Below are 20,775 nucleotides of genomic sequence, written 5' to 3'. Positions count from 1 at the left end.
GCGTTAAAGACTGCGATGGAGCTCCGTATGCCACGGCAAACTGGCTGACACTGACGGCGGCGGTGCACAAATGCTGCGCAGCTAGCGCCATTCGACGGCCAACACCGCGGTTCCTGGTGTGTCCGCTGTGCCGTGCGTGTGATCATTGCTTGTACAGCCCTCTCGCAGTGTCCGGAGCAAGTATGGTGGGTCTGACACACCGGTGTCAATGTGTTCTTTTTTCCATTTCCAGGAGTGTATCTTTGACTGTTACTGATCAGTAAGTACCTTAGTTAATACGTATTGTGAATGCCGGCCTGTTGCCACGTCACAGTGTGAGTATGAACATTTCAAGATTATGCTTCCATCTACCAGTGATATAGAAATAAGAACAGTTAATTCGTCTGCAATCATTTTCTAGCAAGCATATAAATTATACAGTGAAGAACCAAAGAAACTGGTAACCTGCGTAATATTGTGTAGGTCCTCTGCCAGCACGCAGAAGTGCCGCAACACGATGTTGCATGTACTCAACTAATGTTGGAACTTGTGTTAGAGGGAATTGACACCATGAATCCTGCAAGGCTGTCCATAAATTCGTAAGACAACAAGGGGGTGGAGATCTCTTCTGAACAACACGTTGCAAGGCATCCCAGATATGCTCAGTAATATCTGGGGAGTTTGGTGGACAGTGGAAGTGTTCCCAGAGCCACTCTGTAGCAATTCTGGACATGGGGGTTGTCACATTTTCCTGCTAGTATTGCTCAAGTCTGTCAGAATGCATAATGGACATGCATGGGTGCTGATTACACACGTGTACCCTGTCAAGAGTCGTATCTAGACGTATCAGGGGTCCCATATCACTCCAACGTATCTAGACGTATCAGGGGTCCCATATCACTCCAACTGCACACAACCCACGCCATTACAGTGTCTCCACCAGCTTCAACAGTTCCCTGCTGACATGCAGGATCCATGGATTCGTGGGGTTGTCTCCATACGTGTATACGCCCATCTGCTCGATACAGTTTGAAATGAAACTCGTCCTAGCAGGCAACATGTTTCCAGTCATCAACAGTCCAATGTTGGTGTTGACAAGCCCAGGCAAGGTGTAAAGCTTTGTGTCGTGCAGTCATCAAAGGTACACGAGTCGGCCTTCGACTCCGAAAGCCTATATCGATGATGTTTCGTTGAATGGGGGCACGCTGGCACTTGTTGATGACCCAGCATTGAAATCTGCAGCAATTTGCAGAAGGGTTGCATTTAATTCACATTGAATAATTCTTTTCGGTAGTCATTGCTCCCATCCTTGCAGGATCTTTTTTCGGTCGCAGCGATGTCAGAGATTTGATGTTTTACTGGATTCCTGATATTCATGGTACACTCGCAAAATGTTCATATGGGAAAATCCCCACTTCATCGCTACCTCGGAGATTCTGTGTCCCATCACTTGTGCACCAACTATAACGCCATGTTCAAACTCACTTGATAATCTGCCATTGTAGCATTAGCAACTGATCTAACAACTGCGCCAGACACTTGTTTTCTTATATAGGTGTTGCTGACCGCAGGGCTGTATTCCGCTTGTATACGTATTTCTACATTTGAATACGCATGCCTATAACAGTTTCTTTGACACTTCAGTGTAATAATTATTAGGTTATGTCGCAGTAGATGTTTCAAATGTTCATTTAACAGTGGGGTCTGCGAGGATTGGTCTGGATGCAGTAGCATGCTGCTTCGTCAGTTATTTTAACCACTTGCTGGGACTGGTATTAAATTAAGATAATTGATTCTAGCATTTGATAGACTTCAGGAATTCTTAATAGTAGGGTATTTATGTGAACGCTCACAACATGCAATACTTGGGAGAACCTGCAGTGCGTAGCATTCATCTCACTAGGCATTATGTTGTTGAAATGTATAATGAATTGCCTTACAATCCAATCAATAAAAACTCTGAGGTTAGCAATGGTTCTTTGCATATTTTGCAACAAAATGTTAGAAAAGTTAATTGAATTTGTTGTAGATTGTTGTTCAAGAATTAATATTTTGTCCGTAACGTCCTGTAGATGTCGGCTGGTTAATGTACCAAATACAGCACAAGGTATACTCCCTCCAAAATCAAACCAGATACATTTGTGCCTGATCGAGGTTTCGTCTGAGGTCAAAAAAATTTTAGTCTCTTATTAATAACTAGCATATTTAGGTTATCTGCATTTTGGTGGTAATCTAGGTGGTGTACCGAGACATTCCAATTTTCAAAACTGTGTTGTTATCCTTAACTGACAAATTAGATCGATATGCTTCATAACAGAATTGAATTTTGCTTAACTGTGCTTAAGCACAAGTTTAGTATTACACGTTGAAACTACCATGCCTGCTTTGGGTTCAAATGAAACACTTGTTTCCTGTCTTATATTTCTGCAGCATTAATAGAATGCACTATAATAGCAAAAATTAGGATTACAGTGAATAGAACTAATTAGTTCTCATCATTAAAGTTAAACAGTGAATGTAATACAAATGCATGTGTTTTGGTAACCTTTGGAAATTCAGGATGTCCCGCTTGAAAGAGGCCCCACAAACAAACATTTGCTTAAATTACACTTAAAGACTTTGTATAAAAATCAGAAAATTAAATGAATTGAAATGTACATGTCATACCTTGTTCATGAGAAAATTAAAATAAATAAAGATGACTTACAAAAGGTATTCTCTCATAAATCTTCCGAGTTATGTGGTTTGTTCCTGTAGACCGTGCCTTTTAGGCCACCACAGAGGAAAAAGTCAGGTGGTGTTAAATCAGTAAATCGGGCGAGTTTGGGGGGGGGGGGGGGGGGGGGGGTGCGGCACAGTCCTTTTGAAATCATTCTGCCAGGGAAAATGATTCATCCTCTGCCATGGTCACTTGGGACATGGGCATGTGGTGCCATTCTGTTGGTACCAGTTGAGGGCAAGTTCTTCTTCATCAATAATGGTTCACAAATTCCAAAACATTTTGATGTAAACTGCACTTGTCACACTAGACTCGAACCAAATTAGTCCGATGAAACGATGCTATGGTATTGCACAGAACACACCAATCTTTTGTGAGTGCAGGAGTCGCTCAACCAGTGCATGTTAATTTGCATTACACAACAAACATGTATTCTGAGAGTTTACGCAGCCAGAAAGGTGGAACTATGCCTCATCACTGAACCATGTGTACTGCAATAATCCTGGCCTCTGGGCAATAAATTGCTGAAACCAACTGTAGAATGTAACACATTTGTTTTTGTCATTGACATTCAGCTCCTAAACAACAGTAAACCTGTATGGATATGTACTGGCTTTCTTCATAGCTCTTTGATGTGCTCCATGACAATCCACATTCCTGAGGTAAACATCAAATAGACTTTGCAGGAGAGACCAACAATGGTTGTTTCATGTTACTCACTTATTCTTCTGCTAATGGTGTCCATCCCCAGCCATGAAGATCCAACACCATTCCTCTGCTCTCCATCTTATTCACTAACTTTTGTATGCAGCATTAATTTACATGCTTAACACGAACTCTAGTTAAATGAAAAGATGAAAAGGTAGTTTTAGCTTAAGAACGACTGGCGACAATGCCTCCGAGGGTACGGTCCTTTCCAAAACTTCTTAAACTTTTTGACCTGACTCTTCTTTAACACTATTGCTCAGGTAGATGAGATCTCCAACCCAATGATGTGGTGTAACTGCTCAGTGATTGTATGGTTTTGCTTGATGAAGAAAGGATTGATGATTTCAGGGTTTCGTGCCTCCTTTGTTTACGCACTTAGTTCTTTGCGTGTTCATTGCTGATTCCAGCTGTTTATTGGGCAAAGCCCAAAGGTGAATACAGCTTCCCTCCGTACACGATTTTGCATGGACTTTGACCAGTGCACACGTGCATTTTTGTGTTGTAGCTACTTACAGACCACAGTCTCAGTTATCAAGCTTGCTTCTCATGTAGTGACTAACTGTCTTAATGGTCGTTCTGTGGACTTGCGCAGAGCATCCATTGCCTTCAGGGTTTGCTAGCATAGGTCTTTGTTGAATTATATTCATCAGCTTACAAGTGTGTTTAAGCAGTTCATTCACACAGTTTGTTCCTTCACCACTGATTGTGCTTAATAGTGACCCAAATACCAGAATCCACTCTTTTACAAAAAAAATTAGCCACTGTCTCATTGCTCTGATCAGGGATTGCTATTGTGAGAAGATACATGGAAAAATGATGTAATATGGTCAATATGTATGTATTCCCATTTTTAATCATATAGGAAATAATCCAACAATATCTAATCCTACTTTGTCAAATGGTTTGTTAGTATCTGTCAATTCTTGGCGTAGTGCCTTTGTTTTCCCAGAATATGCCATCTGTTACAGGAATACATTGTGAAACATACTCAAAAACATCAGCTTTATGACTTGGACATCTGGACGTCTCACCTATTTTAGTGTTTGTTGCTTTTATCCCCACAGTACCCATATAATAGAGATTCATATTGTTCTCTCATGATTAGCCCTTTCCTGCATTCGGGAATAATGACACAGGTGCTCTGCCTAGTGATTTTGTGCAGTTAGCCATCTCTTTCAATCAAACGTGGATCACTTTTCCTTATTTTGCATTGTGGATCATCCCTGTGTGCTGCTTTTAACTCCTCCTCATGACTTATTGTAATGCAGACACAAACTTACCTACTCATCCATCAGTATTCACTTGTTGTTTACCAGGTCAATGAATAACCTTGAACTTTCACAGCTACACCTACTGAAGTTCTTGGCAGAGGGCAACTTACATATTTTATCTATGACATTCTTAGTACTCAAGTGGATAATTTCAGACTATTGTTTAGAGTTAATTGTCACTTTTCACACCATACAGGATATCTTGTCGAAATATTTTGTAGTTGCTTTTAATCTTCTGATGACTTTGCTAGACGGTAAATGACAGTATCATCTGCAAACAACCCAAGAGGGCTCTTCATATTGTCTACTAAATCATTTATATAGATTAGGAACAGTGGGGGGCCTGTAACACTTCCCTGGGGAATGCCAGATACCACTTGCGTTTTACTCGATGGCTTTCCATCAGTTACTACACACTGTGACACCCTTCTGAGAGGAAATAATAAATTTAGTCACACAGCTGTGACAGTAGTCCATAGGCATGGTCTTAATGCCCACCTTGTTAACTGGAACTTGGGTCTTTTAAAAATAATGACCATTTCAATGCTGCATATTCTGTCCTGCTCTGCGTAGGAAGAAGACAATTTATGATCACTCACACTGATGATAACACGGAGAGAGGTGGAACAAACTGGTGGTTCCTGAGGTCAATGATGGCCAAATTCACAAAGTGAATGGCTAGCCAAAAGCAAAGTACAGAGTATAGCAATGTCGTCGTAAGTGTACACGAACAGACCAGGAAGCAATCTGAATCGAAAACACAATAAAGGCAAGGTCAAACACTCCACTAATAAATGGTGCATATCTAAGGCTTCAATGAACTAGACTGACTGGCAAGTGTGTGTCCACAATATTGACAGGCACCCTCACATCAGTGGATGCCACCACATGATATGCTTGCAGCTGCAGCAGTGTCTCAGTATGAGCAAGCTGAGGCCAGAGTATGCAGCCTGACTAACTCTGGTCAATATTCCATATTGATACTTGGCTGGGTTTGCAATCCGTACCACTGTCTGGTACTAAACCTCTCCCTCCTTTAATTGGTATGTAGAACCAGAAATGTCCCAACCTTTGCTGATTTGAGGAGAGGAAGGACACAGAGAGATTTTCATTTCATTTATTGCATTTTTCAAAATGTGCTGCCTGTTAAAAACAGGTCATACAGTTTAGTTTTACATGTTACAGTACATTGTTCCACATTTCTAAATAATTTGCTTTTAGCATAAAACAAGAGTAACAATATACTGGTATCAAATGATCATAATTTGAGGAAAAGAAAACAGAAACAATTTATTTATTTAAGAAGAAGCTAATAGATAATAGGAGAGGTTTTTAATAGAAGGTGGTGTCTCACTACCTGGCACTGAGCAAGATGGCACAGTGGTTAGCACACTGGAGTCGTATTTGGAAGGACGACAGTTCAGACCCACATCCAACCATCCTGATTTAGATTTTCCATGATTTCCCTAAATTGCTTCAGGTGAATGCTGTAATGGTTCGTTTGGAAGGGCACGGCCGACTTCCTTCCCTAATCTGCTGACCTCATAATAAATTAACATACATTTCTTATATTAGTTTTACTTCTGTTGTGTAATTTCAAGGACTGCGTCATGGAACATGCTCTATTATGGGAAATTTGCAGCTTAAATGGCATTTGACAGTAGTGTGACATTATTGAATAATTACTGGTAATGACATGCCTTTTTCTGAGGGAGCTACAAATTCATCAAGCCTCGCCTCCCCAAAAAGTTTTAGCTGTGTATTTCAGTAATGTAAGCTGTTATGAGATTAAACATAGCAATTATTTGTGTGTTACTTATCTAGAGTTACAATCGTCATACATTTTCTATTGTTAGTTAATGTTCTATATATACTGAAGGTTCAAGCAATAGTACATTAACGTGATTGGTCAGGTCAGATGCCAGTGTAGTCAATGGGATTTCTGGCTGATCAGTTAATTCTGGGGCACAGCTTAGTCTTGCCCGCAGGGGAGTGGGTTCCAGCCGTGTTGGAGGTGGAGGTAACAGTTCGGCCTTGACGGGCACACTGGTTGAGAAACACTTCAATTCCGCCAGTTGGGTGATGAGTGGAGTTGCTCACCAGGTAGCTTTGGAAGTTGGAAATGGCTTACGGGTTAGAAGTGGTTCCATCTCCCATAACTGGTCATTGTTGACTCCCTGTTGACAGGCAGACTGGCAGCCTTGTTCTGGATGTGGTTGTGTAGATCTTGTCTAGTCAGTAGCTGAGAGGGAGAGAGGTCAGTACGTATACATGCTCCTGGTCATCCGCAACCTCAAACATTTGCGTCCCCTTATAGCCAGTGATAATGCCATGGATCCACCCCGGGTCCTGCCTGAAATTTCATATCACCACCAATCTCCGTACCTCAGCTAACGAATCAGGCAATTCTTGTACACTTCCTCCTAAATGTGTAAGCGCTCAGGGGATCACCCTGGGTGGAGCAGAAATTGTAAGGTTTACATTGAGGAAAGGAAAATTCAGGAGTTAAAAGTCAAGAGATGTATACCCTACAGTGAAGCTATAAAAGCCTTCAAAGCTATGTGGCCTCCAGTTTTTGCTGCTTCTTTTATGTCAGCCCTTAAGATGCCAGTCACCAAGTGTGATGCCTCCACACAAACTCAGACCACAGATTCAAGTATGAGCACATGCACTTGTTGGTGTACCTGTGGGGGAAGTGCTACACTTGAAACAGGAGTCATTCAGAAGCCATCAGCAGTGGGCTTACCACCTAAGCCACATACCACTGCCCACCATCAGAAGTCTACTAAGCCGTCACCTCAACCCAAGCAACCACCTCTTCCCATAAGTAAAGAAAAACGTCCTTCAAAAAATAGTCCTAAATCAAAGAAAGTGGTGGTTAAACCTTCGGATCAATGAGTGCTCTCCCTCTCTGATGGGGATTATGCTCTTGAGAATATGGAATTCCAATCAGAGGAACCGAAGAGTCGGGAACTGGCTAACATTCCCCCTGACTTCCCCAGTAAATCACCATCTCCAAGGGAGGAAGAAAAGAACAACCTTCGCTAAACAATGGCTTCCACAGGATTTTCTGTGTTGCAATGGAATTTAAATGGATACCACCCACATTTGTAAGAATTAAAGCTCCTGGTCCAATAGAAACTGTTCTGCATCTGCTTGCAAGAAACACATCTTAGTCAACAACATGCCTACATTTCAGGGTTATCCCCCCTCCCCCTACAGGAAGGACGATATTACTGAAGACAGGGCTAAAGTTGGAGTGGCAGTTTTCATTGATGACAGATGCCACTCCTCTCCTGTCCCTCTTACCACAACCATACAAGCAACTGCCATGCGAGTTCTAGCACCCTTTAATATCACAGTGTCTTCTTTGTATGTTCCACTTAATGATGTTTTGGATGCAGACGCACTGACAGAACTACTCTTGGCACTCCCACACCCATTCCTCCCTGTAGGGGACTTCAGTGCATACAATGTGCTGTCAGGCTCAGCTAACACTTGCTCCAGGGGTCAGAGGATTGAATGACTCATCCATTGTGAGAATATCTGCCTTCTGAACACAGGTCAAATGACACACTTTCCACAGCTACAGGGTCTTTTTCAGCCATTGTATTTTTTGTTTTCCAGCTATTGCAGACTCAGTTCAATGGGAAGTGGTCACAGATTTACATTCTAGTGACCACTTCCCAGTGTGGATCCATCTGCCGACTAGATCGGTGGCTGATAGGAGACCACAAAGATGGATGATTCAAAGGGCAAATTGGTTGCAGTACAGTTGACAGGCTATTTTTGTACAAAAGCATTGTGCCTAGGAGACAGTGGTCTGTATCACTTGTGAGATCTAATGGGCTGCCACAGAGTCCATCCCCCAGTCTAGTAACCACCTCAGATGACACCTGTACCTTGGTGGAATGATGACTGTGGATTGGCAATCAGGGTGAACTCTGCGGCACTTCAGACACCATCCAACTACAGAAAACCTTCATGTCTTCAGATATGTGAGAGCACATGTGAGGCAAGTGATAAAAGAATGGAAGAGGGCTTCCTGGAAGGTATTCATGACTTCCATTAATCGGTCCACTTACACTGCGCAAATTTGGGACTCAGAAAGGTGTATATCAGGCAAAGGCAGTACATGTCCCCTTATGGTCTTGTCAAGTAATGGGGTCTTAATGGACACATCAGAAGACATGGTTAAGGTTTTAGCTAAACACATTTTTACTGTCATTACGTCATCCAGATTAGCTCCTGCTTTTCAGTGTTCGATAGGACTGTGGAGATGAGACAGCTCAATTTCTTATTCCATAATGATGAAGTCTACAGCCCTCTGTTCTCCATGTGGGAGCTGGAATCAGCTTTGTCTGCAGCCAGAGACACTGCTCCAGGACCTGATGAGATCCATTATGTCATGCTTCGTCATCTGTGCCCTGAAGCGAAAGGACAGCTTTCTTGTTTCAATCAGATCTAGTTTGATGGACGACTTAGAAGGGGGCAATATTAACTCCATTCTGGAAACCACGCAAGTATCGTAGTGCCCCTAACAGTTACCGGAGTGTAGCCCTTACCAGTTGTATGGGTAAGACTCTTGAATGCATGGTTAACTGCTGTCTCATCTGGCATCTTAAATCGTGAGGTCACCTGAGTCGCTCCCATTGCAGTTTCAGGCACTACCGTTCCAACCTTGACAACTCAATTCTACTGGAGACAGCTATACAGGGGTCCTTCTTTGGCTGAAACCATTTGGTTTATTTTTTTATTTTATTTTTTTACCTCGAAAAAGCATATGACACTACTTTGAGGTACAACATCCTTCGCCAACTTCATGAATGGGAACTACATGGACACCTGCCATTTCTTATCCAATCCTTTCTTGAGGACCAGCATTTCCAACATCACGTTGACGATGCTTTGTCTGACTGCTTTGTTCAAGAGAATGGGGTCCCCCCAGGCAGTGTCCTCATTGTTTGCTATCGCTATCAGTGGCATTTCCTCCACAGGCAGGAGCCCTGTCAAATGCTCTGTTTGTGGATGACTTTGCAATCTTCTACTCTTATTCTGATCTTAAGACAACGAAGAGACAGCTGCAGCTGACCATTAGGAGGCTGGAAACCTTGGCCAGGACAACTGGTTTTCAATTCTCACCAGAGAAGACTACATGTGCCAATTTTAACCATGCTTACCAAAGTTTTAACCAGCCAGTGCTCGCAATGGGGGACAATATTTTATGTTTTCAAGAAACTGTGAACTTTTTGGGTTTATTATTTGACTCAAAATTAACTTGGCTCCCACACCTGAAAGACCTACGAACAAAGGACTTCCAGTCATTGAATATTTTGAAATGCCTTAGCAGAAAACGTGGGGAGATGACAGGCCCCGCCTCCTGCAGTTTTATAGGGCGTTTGTTAGATCACATTTAGCAGCATGGTCTGTGGATCACCCCGTGCTTCCTGCCTCAATATGTTAGACGCTGTCCACCATGTGAGCATTCGGATATTGACTTGAGCCTTTCAGACCAGCCCAATTCCGAGTCTGTGTGCAGATGCTGGTGAACCACCACTCTGGATTTGGTGATGTATCCTTTTGGCTAGACAGGCACTGAAAATCTCAATGTCACGACAGTCATTGGCATATAGTGCAGTCGTCCAACCCACCTTTAAATGGCTGTTCAGGAATTGGCCTCATACAACTAAGCCATTTGGGATACATGCTATATATTGTCTCAAGGATCAGGATCTATCAGACATCAAAATACACTGCCGGATATGGAACACATTGCCGCTTTGGTGTCTTCAGAGGCCCAGAGTGATTTTAAGCTTGACACAGTACAAGAAAACTTGTACTCCAGATTATGGTTTTACAACTCTGTTTTTGTCCATTTCAGGTACGTACCACAGTTTTATTGTTGTTTATACAGATGAATACCAGCAAGAGACTGTCCTCGGTTGTTTTGCTGTTTTCCCTGATAGGGTTTTTAAAGTGCGTCTTTCGGAACAATTTACAAATTATGATGCGGAATTATATGGCATTCTGATTGCACTGGAGAGGATTCACAGACATCAGCATAAAAGGTTTCTTGTCTGTTCCGACTTGCTTAGTGCACTACAAGCACTTCACTAAATGTATCCAGTAGACCAGCTGATTCATCTCATCCATGACTCCTTACGGCAGCTCCAACACTGTGACAACGTGGTGATCTTTTGCTGGGTACTTGGCCACACTGGGATACAGGGAAGTGACATGACCAACAAACCTGCCAAGAAAGCATGTTAGGATGGTGCTGTCCATGAATTTCCCATCCCGTTGCACGCCATCATCTCATTTTCTGACAGATGCATCGTGTATCAGTGGGAGACTGAATGGTTGCAGGTGACAGACCTGGCTACAATGGGATCAGGGAAATGACATGGCCAACATACCTGCCAAGAAAGCATTTTAGGATGGTGCTGTCCATGAATGTCCCATCCCATTGCACGCCATCATCTCATTTTCTGACAGATGCATCATGCATCAGTGGGAGACTGAATGGTTGCAGGTGACAGAAAACAAACTGTAGTCACTCAAATTGACCACACAGACATGGTGGACTTCATGTCAGCCTCACCGCTGAAAGTAGGTTCTGGTTACCAGACTGCGCATTGGACATAGCCCTTTAACACATGACTTCCTCCTCCGACAGGAGGATTCACCACTCTGTGAAGTTCATGGTGTGCCACTTTCAGTTCAGCATATTTTGGCAACATGTGTCCTATATACTAATATAGTCTTGATGGCGATCTGCCCACCATCATTGCAGATACGGATTCCAGTGTTGCAAGAGTGGTGAAATTTTGTGAACTGTCAGGTCTCATCCCTAAATTGGTGAAGAAGGGAAGCAGACTTTAATACATTATAAACTGTTCTGCATGTGGGGACAACCTTTATCTCCACCCTTGAGATTGGCATGCTGACTTTTCATCAGGGCTCTGATGACCATGATGTTGAGCACCCCTCACCTCAAATCACCACCACCACCACCACCACCACCACCACCACCAGCCGAGATTTCAGCCAGCATATGCCCATTTATGGGTGTTGACTGGTACATAGCGAGGAAGCTGGTGAGTGTTTCCCGATGGTCAGCTGTCATCACTATCTTGGTCATCTGCTTTTTGCAGGTATTGACCATCCGCTCAGCTTCCAAATTGGATGTGGGATGGAAAGGGGCGGTGCTAAAGTGCTCATTGTCATTGCATTTACAGGGTGTATACGACCCGGGACAACCGGGAGATCTGGGAAAAACCCGGGAATGTTTTCATCCGGGAGAGAACTGGGAAAAACCCGGGAATTTTTTAGAACTCCAGGAATTTTTCATTGTTTTAGTTTTCAGTTAAATTTTTGTAATTTTGACTGGTAAGGACCGGTATTCTAACAAAGAATATTACTGTATCCTGCTGCAATAATACATGAATGAGAGACAAAAATAAAAATAAAACTTAAGTTGCAAAGGAAATGTCCCATATACAACAACAAAACACAGTGCTCATATAAGCATCCGCCAACAGCAAAATGTGTCAAAGGCTTTAGGAAGACTATACAGTGCTTCATAACAACAAGTTCCCTCTGATGAGCATTATATCACAACTGTTTACATTAGATTTGTTGTAGCAGTTACGAGTGGGCTCATGTGCAGTTGAGTCACGCATGATTAGTATCTTCTCCCACTTCTGGCTACAGAAATGTGGCTGTTGGTTGTGTAAGCAGTCGCAGCAAGCAGCTAGATGCTACTGGGAAAAATTTTATTGGTGCACCCAAGCTGCCAGATTCACCCATGCACAACAAGCCCAGATGGAGGAGTAGTAGGTGGGAGGGGAGGGCAACTGAGGTATCTGTCCCAGATGGCAATTTTTTGGGGGGGGGGGGGGGGAATTCATATTCTTGAGGAAAAAACCTTGTTTCACAAAGCACCTGGCATCCAGTGCATGTTGGTCTATTGATTATTCATATGATTTTTAAACGCATCCGTGTTGCTTTTTGAACACATTCTGAGTTGATTTCTGAATGAATCATAAGTTGATTTTTGAATGCGTGCATAGTGTACATGATGTCTCTGTCAGGGGAATCCTCGTCGCATCTACAAATAAACTTTCCTGCAGACAAAAGGGGATGGGGCTGCACACGCTGAGCGGAACAAAGATGAACGGATGAATACCAATTGCTATCTGATTATGGTGTTGACTGGGTTTGCGAATGATCAGCATTGTCATAATTACTAGTGAAACCCATAGATTCAGATTACCAAAGTGGAAATAAATGACTAACAGGAATAATAGCTAAGAAAGATTGCGTATTATGTTGTCAGTGTATCCAAGAAAATGAAATTTTGACAGAAAATTTTTGGCCAGATCACTACACAAGCAAGGGCCAGTTGTACAGTCGCTGGTTAGCAGCTGCGTAGTTCTATTGTGGAAGTAGTGCGGAAAACGCGTTGTACAAGCATGTAATAATGCCTAACTGGAGAATAATTGCAGGATAACTAAACCGGTGATTCTGGTAGGCTTAGTGAAGTTAACCGCTTGATCATCTGAATGAACTGTCAGTTGATGGTACCCACTTGTTAGAACACAAACTGAAAAAATTTGACATTTGCACAGGTAATCTAGGGTCTCCACTATGTTTGGTATGGGCTAAATGTCCAGTCTAGTGACTATATTCAGAGGTCAGTAATTGATGATTAAGTTGACAGGATGAAGTGTTACGTGGTAGTGTGTAATATCTTTGTCATAATTAAAATGGAAAACAGGAGAGATGTATGTAGGCACACATTCACTCATTACATAGGGCAGTACATAAATAAATTAGTGTGTCATGTAGCAGAGATGCTGAGTCATGATAGGCACAACAAAAAGATTCACACAATTATAGCTTTCTGCCATTAATGCCTTTGTCAACAATACACACACACACACACACACACACACACACACACACACACACACACACACACACACCTTGCACACACGTCTACAGTCTCAGGCAACTGAAACCACCCTGCAAGCAGCAGCACCAGTGCATGATGGGAGTGCCAACTGGGTGGGGGTAAGGAGGAGGCTGTGGTGGGGGTAGTATGGTGGGGGTTTTAGACAGTGAAGTGCTGCAATTTAGATGAAGTACAGGAGAGAAGGTGGAGAGGAGAGAATTAGTGGTAAGGAGAGAAATAAAAAGAAATTAAAAGACTGGGTGTGGTGGTGAAATGACGGCTGTGTAGTGCTGGAATGGAAACAGGGAGGTGTTGGATGGGCAAGGACAGTGACTAACGAAGGTTGAGGCCAGGAGGGTTATGTGAACGTAGGATGTATTGCAGGGAAAGTTCCCACCTGCACAATTCAGAAAAGCTGGTGTTGGTGAGAAGGATCCATATGGCACAGGCTGTGAAGCAGCCATTGAAATGAAGGATATCATGTTTGGCAATGTGTTCAGGAACAGGGTGGTCCACTTGTTTCTTGGCCACAGTTTGTCGGTGGCCATTCATGCAGACAGCCAGCTTGTTGGTTGTCACGCCTACATAGAATGCAGCACAGTGGTTGCAGCTTAGCTTGTAAATCACATGACTGGTTTCACCGGTAGCCACGCCTTTGATGAGATAGGTGGTATTAGTGACTGGACTGGAGTAGGTGGTGACAGGAGGATGTATGGGTGGTGACAGGAGGATGGATGGGACAGGTCTTGCATCTAGGTGTATGAGCCATGATGTAAGGGATTGGGAGCAGGGGTTGTGTAAGGATGAACGAGTATATTGTGTAGGTTCGGTGGAGGGCGGAAAAGCACTGTAGAAGGGGTGGGAAGGATAGTGGGCAGGACATTTCTCATTTCAGTTGCTCCAGTCCTGGATGGTACTGAGCTGCAAGGGAACTGCTCCTCTGTGGCCGGACTGTGGGACTTTGGGAGGTGGTGGGAGACCGGAAAGATAAGGCACGGCAGATTTGTTTTTGTACAAGGTTGGGAGGGTAATTATGGTCAGTGAAGGCTTCAGTGAGATGCTTGGTATATTCTGAGAGGGGCTGTTCATCACTGTGGATGCGACGGCCACGGGTGACTAGGCTGTATGGAAGTGACTTCTTGGTATGGAATGGGTGGCAGCTGTCGGAAGTGGAGGTATTGCTGGTAGTTAGTAGGTTTGATATGCATGGAGGTACTGATGTAGTCATCTCTGAGGTGAGGTCAGCATCTAGGAAGGTGGCTTGTTGGGTTGAGTAGGACCAGGTGAAGCAAATGGGGGAGAAGTTGTTGAGGTTCTGGAGGACCTGTCCTCACCTTCGATTCAGATATCAAAGATGTCTTCAATGAATCTGAACCAGGTGAGGGTTTAGGATTCTGAGTTTTTAGGAAGGATTCCTCTAGATGGCCCATGAATAGGCTGGCATAGGATGGTGCCATGTGGGTGCCCATTGCCGTACCTCGGATTTGTTTGTAGGTAATGCTTTCAAAGGAGAATTAATTTTGGGTGAGGCTATAGTTGGTCATGGCGACTAGGAAGGAGGTTGTTGGTTTGGAATCCATAGGGTGTTTGGAAAGGTAGTGTTCAATAGCAGTAAGGCCATGGGCATTAGGAATGTTAGTGTACAGGGAGGTGGCATCAGTAGTGATGAGCAGGGCACAGTGTGGTAAAGGGACAGGAACTGTGGAGAGTTGGTGGAGGAAGTGTTTGGCCTTTAACATAGTGCAGCGTTTCAGCAACTGTGAATTGTTCAGAAATTAAGAAATTCAGCCTTCAGTTGCAAGGTAAAGTTTTATTAGTTTACCTAGGTTTCAATGCCAATAATGGTATCTTCTTCAGAACCTATAAATTAACCCATACGGACATATGTTACACGTCAAAATACATCATCAATCTAATGATTTCATAATAAAGAAAATTGTGGTACTTACAAAAATTAAATTATTTTGAGGGCAAAAGGTTGGCCATGTCATAGAATAAAATTAAAACAGAATAAAGACGCATAGTCATAAGATTATGTCTGTCAAAACTAAAAACGTTAAGACAAAGATAATGGGAGCTCGCAGGCCAGGAATAAGAGTCACATGCGAGCCACAAGGAAACTAGGCGTCGCGAGCAGTTCCGCAGCAAGGCTCGGCCAGCGGCCAAGCACATGTGTGAGCGCGAGCGCTAGAGACAAGCTGTCCCAAAATTACTTACAGCAAATGTAAATTGTAAACAAATTGTGATGGGAAGCAGTCCTACAAATGGACAAACCTACTGGTACAGTACATTATACAATTTACCTGAGAACTAACTACAAACTCAGGGCATGAAAATTTACATTCAAATATTATAATAAGAGGGCGAAGCCCCTCTACAGTAACTAATAAATTAGTATGAGAAACACAAGCATGCAAAGCATAAAATATCTTGAACATAAAACAGTCAAATTAAGAAACACCTTAGCAACTAGGTATCATTATCAGTATAATACAAAATACATAGACACACAATGTACAATCGCGCAGTATGTCTGTATAGGTTAATTTATAGGTTCTGAATAAGATTCCATTATTGGCATCGAAAGCTAGGTAAACTAATAAAATTTTACCTTGCAACTGAAGGCTGAATTTCTTAATTTCTGAAATGGTTGGTATCTTTTATAGAGGAGGGTGATTCCAGGTAATAGGTTGGTGGTGTTGGTCTACGAGAGCAGAGATTCTCTCAGTGGGGGCACAGTAACCGGCCACAGTGGGTTGTCCTGGGTGGTTGGGTTTATGGACTTTAAGAAGCATGTAGAAGTTAGGGGTGAGGGGAATAGTAGGAGTAAGTAGAGAGACGGATTCTGAGGAGAGGTTCCGGGATGGATCTAAGGATTTGAGTAGTGACTGGAGATCCTGCTGGGTTACTGGAGTGGTGCCACTGTGGCAGGGTTTGTAGGTGGAAATATGTGACAGTTGATGGGGTCCTTCTGCCAGGTAATCCTTGTGGTTCAAAACAATGATGGTGGGGCCTTTGTCTGCAGGTATGGCCCCAACCTTCGTTAGTCACTGTCCTCACCCATCCAACCCCCTCCCTGTTCCCATTCCAGCACTACACAGCCGTCATTTCACCGCCACACCTAGTCTTTTAATTTCTTTTTATTTCTCTCCTTTCTGCTACTCCTCCCCCCCCCCCCCCCCCAACCCACCCCTTCTCTTGCCTGAGACTGCAGACATGTGTGCCAGTTTTGTGTGTGTGTGTGTGTGTGTGTGTGTGTGTGTGTGTGTGTTTTGAGTAGCAACTTTCCTTCTCTAATAGTGTTACATTCCATCCTGGATTTTCCATTGTTTGATTTAATTTAGTAATCAGTTACAGCGAAGAAGATTAAAAAATTAGGCGCAGTAAATAAAGAGAGAAATTGACACTGAGAACTAAATATGTCCTTCATATTAAGTAAAATGTCTCTCTCTAATTGATTTTACTGTACTAAATATTCTAGTGCTTCCTCGATATCATCTGCGCAGTTCATAGTCACAGACATTACACGGAGGTTTTAAAATCAGTCTAACAACTGAAAGTTGTAATGTGAACGTGTAGCTATCACTAATGTGTATCTTAAGCAACATGATGCAGATACTAATACATTCAACAGGATTATTCACAAAAATCTGATGATAGTCTTCATAATAGAAGGGAAGGATCAAAAGAGATAGGATTATAAGAAAGAAGGAAAATAATTCTGACATTTCATTACGTTATTCTTGTGTATTAATGGCCCTAAGTGATATACTTTGGATTCATGCAGCTGGCAGGGTGGACAGATTAAGTAATTTTTTTATTGCCTATGGCTCCATTACACTCAGGCTTTATCATCATAAGATGCTTGCAGAACACGACTGAAAAATGTGTGACGACAGTGGCTTTGCCTCGGTTGTACCTTCAGTTGTCTTCCATTAAATCTTGTGCTAACCATTAATTTATTTGCATGAAATTTTGTGTAATTCAGTTTGTTTATAGATATTAAACTGTTAATGAGCTTCGATGTGTGAAACACAGATTTTACACAGTAGTCTACATGTTACTTAGCCATTACACTAGTTAACAAATTTAAACTTTTTTCGTGCGTCTGGTTTGTAAATGGGTGGATTTACCTAATTTTGGGGTGCTGAATACACTGGTAAAATCAGTTTTTCTCTATGATGTCACATTTCCTAGATACACAGAAGAATAAAAAATGGTAATAGCAAAAATTGACACAATTAAGTCAAACAAAAATACACATTCGGAACATTTGAAATTAATACTGTTTTGTATGTATATATGGGCATGATGCCAATAAAATGTTCAAATTAGTTCAGAAGATATTTTCACCTTTAATTGTCTTTGGGTTATGAAAAATACGACGACGGAGCTCTTCTTTTGTTTGCCGTTTCATCACTCTCCCTAACTAGACCCCAGCAGTAGTCACCCATCATCGAAGGGTTCCAATGGCCTTGGTAACAGTGTTCCATGGTAAGAACGTCTTTGCGAAAGCATTCACCATGCTCATCACTTACGGCTCCCAAATTTTCCAGGAAGAAATCAAGGTGATACTGTAGAAAGTGAATTTTAAGCGACATTCTACGCTCTATGTTCTTATAGTTGTCCAACAGATCATTCACAATGGTAACGTAGTTTTTGTCTTGTCTGTGGCCCAAGAAGTTCTTCACAATTGCTTTAAAAGATGACCAAGCAGCTAATTGGATATCTGGGAATTTGGTATCAAAGGTTGGATCAGTCAATAATTTTCTTGTTTGTGGTCCAACAAATATACCCTCTTTCAGATTTGCCTCACTTAATTTGGGAAACTTTGCTTTTAAGTGATTGAAGGCCTCACCTTCTTTATCCAGAGCTTTTACAGAGTTGTTGACAAAGCCCAACTTGATATGAAGGGGAGGCAAAATGATTTTTTTGGTCTCAACCAATGAGGTATTGTTCACATGTACGTTTCCAGGGACATATGACTTCCTTGTTGGCCATTCATTGACTTTATAGTGGTTCTTGGTGTCACGGGTGTCGCAGAGGCACAAAAAGCAGCAGCATTTCATGAATCCAGCTGGTAAAGCTGTAAGGAGTGCAACAACTTTTAAATTACAGCAAAGCTGCCATTCATGATCCTTATATTTGATTGCCTCTAGCAGTAAAGCCATGGTTTCACAAGTTCCTTTCATGTCTACTGTGTAAACCAAAGGTACCGATGGAAATGCATTGCCATTAAGCAGTAGTACTGCTTTCAAGCTGGTTTTACTGGAGTCAATAAATAGTCGCCACTCCTGCGGATTATGTTGTACACATAGCTGCATCATCACACCATTGACATTTCTACATACACACATTGAATTCTGCATATCAAAATAGTGAGCAAAGGAAGCGCCTCTTGATCTGAAACAGGAAATATTTGTCCCTGGAGCTAGAAGGTCCATTGTTGCAGTTTCGGCCCCAAGAGTTCAGCATACTGTTTCAGAAGTTTTAGATCATGAACCAAATCATTGAATTCCTTTTGACTGAAGAGCTGAGGCGAAGTATCATGATATTGAGAGCAGTACTCTTCTATATGTTCAATACTTTCTGAGTCACTTGACATGGTGCCTGCTTCCGTGGCTTTCAAGTTACAGACAGGAGCAGGCAACCCCTCATCATGGGGCACAGGCAAATGCACTGAAGATACATTTGGGTACATGTCTAGTTTTGCTTGAATGTCCCAAAATATTTGTAAGACAGAAGTAACAGTGTGAATAATGGTCATTAGGGTCACACCACACTATCGGAACAGCGAATGGCATGGCTTGGCGTTTTCCTTTCAACGACTTGGTTAAGGTTGTAGTGCAAGCAATGCAGGCAATATGAGGTGCAAAACTTTTATCTTGATCACCAACAGGACAATCAAAATACAATTTATATGTCTTCTTAACCAAATCAGTGATTGATGTTCTTTGGGCTTTTGGAATGAATTTCCCACACACATAACAAAAGTTGTCGGGGTGGTTTAGACAGCAACGAGCTTTACTAGTTGCCATTTTTCTTAGTGCAAACTATTTGTGTTTAAAACGTACACTATCTTTCACAAGAAACACTCACTGAGTATCTCTTTCTCACCACTGGATTGCCACATCAACCATTTACTGACAATTTGTAGATCTTCTAGCTCTCCTCTGCAAAACAAAAACAAACAATTAAACATCAAAACAGAAGAACAGCACAAAGCAAAATACTGAACACAAAAAAACCTTTAAAACTTCAAAAATTGTATGTGCCAGAACAGTTTGAAAGGTATATTCGGATTCTACACACCAAAATACATACTAGTTGAGGTATCACATCCCAGATGCATAGTGGCTGTCAACTAGTGTTATTTTACACACATTGTAAGCAGTTTTTATATGATGCTCAATGTTAATTTATTGTGAAGCTAATACATCTTCAGGCAACATGCAGCTTTTCATAGCTTCTAAATCAAAATCTGTAATTATTATAGCATGGTTAGTTGGATGGTTTCGATCATTATGCTTCATATTGCTCATAAAAAGGGACTACTTTTACACTATAAACCAGTACTGTAGTTCTAGAGCGTTGTTTCTCTTAACTGTAGTGCGTAAATGAGTAAGCTCAGTTCCTGAAAGTGAGGTTGTAAACATGCATGAAAAGAATTTATTTTCAACGTAGGGAGAACTGTGCTGCATCGCTAATATATCCTTTCTTTTGGTCTGTTTCAGCAAGCTTGTGGTTATGAATTCACAAACAAACTTCATCGCATGTTTACAGATATATCAGTTTCATCTGATTTCACTAACAAATTCAATGACTTTCTGAAAAGTACATATGGATGTGACTTGGGATTCAATTTTTCCATGTATGTCCTGCAGGTAAGGATGACAGTTATCTATGACGATATAGATCTCAACGTAGTATCAGTAAAACATAAGTGTTCCTATTTTAGTGGCTAGTGTTTTACAGAAGTTATACTTTTTCCATACAAAAGGGGTAACTGATTATTTGAAAGTGTATACTATAGTCATAACTTTCACATTGCACAAATAAAAGTTTGTAATAAAAATTGGTTTGTTGTTAATCTTAAGATGTGTATGTATGCTCTATTTGTGGGTTATGTTGTACCATGATAG

At 41.9% G+C, this 20,775-nt stretch overlaps 1 protein-coding gene across 2 annotated transcripts in view; it reads left to right on the top strand.

Annotated features, from left to right (window-relative positions):
• Positions 1 to 20,775, top strand: part of LOC124721576 (cullin-2) — a 186,042-nt gene that overhangs the window by 82,527 nt on the left and 82,740 nt on the right. For both annotated transcript variants that reach the window (XM_047246619.1, XM_047246618.1), the window contains exon 10: positions 20,368 to 20,517. In XM_047246619.1, coding sequence (XP_047102575.1) covers positions 20,368 to 20,517 — 150 coding nt within the window. The remainder of the gene's footprint in view (positions 1 to 20,367; positions 20,518 to 20,775) is intronic.

This window comes from Schistocerca piceifrons, chromosome X (assembly GCF_021461385.2).
Source record: "Schistocerca piceifrons isolate TAMUIC-IGC-003096 chromosome X, iqSchPice1.1, whole genome shotgun sequence".
In the NCBI taxonomy this organism is placed as follows: Eukaryota; Metazoa; Arthropoda; class Insecta; order Orthoptera; family Acrididae; genus Schistocerca; species Schistocerca piceifrons.
Note: the sequence above shows the minus strand (reverse complement) of the source record. Positions and strands in the feature narration are given on the sequence as shown.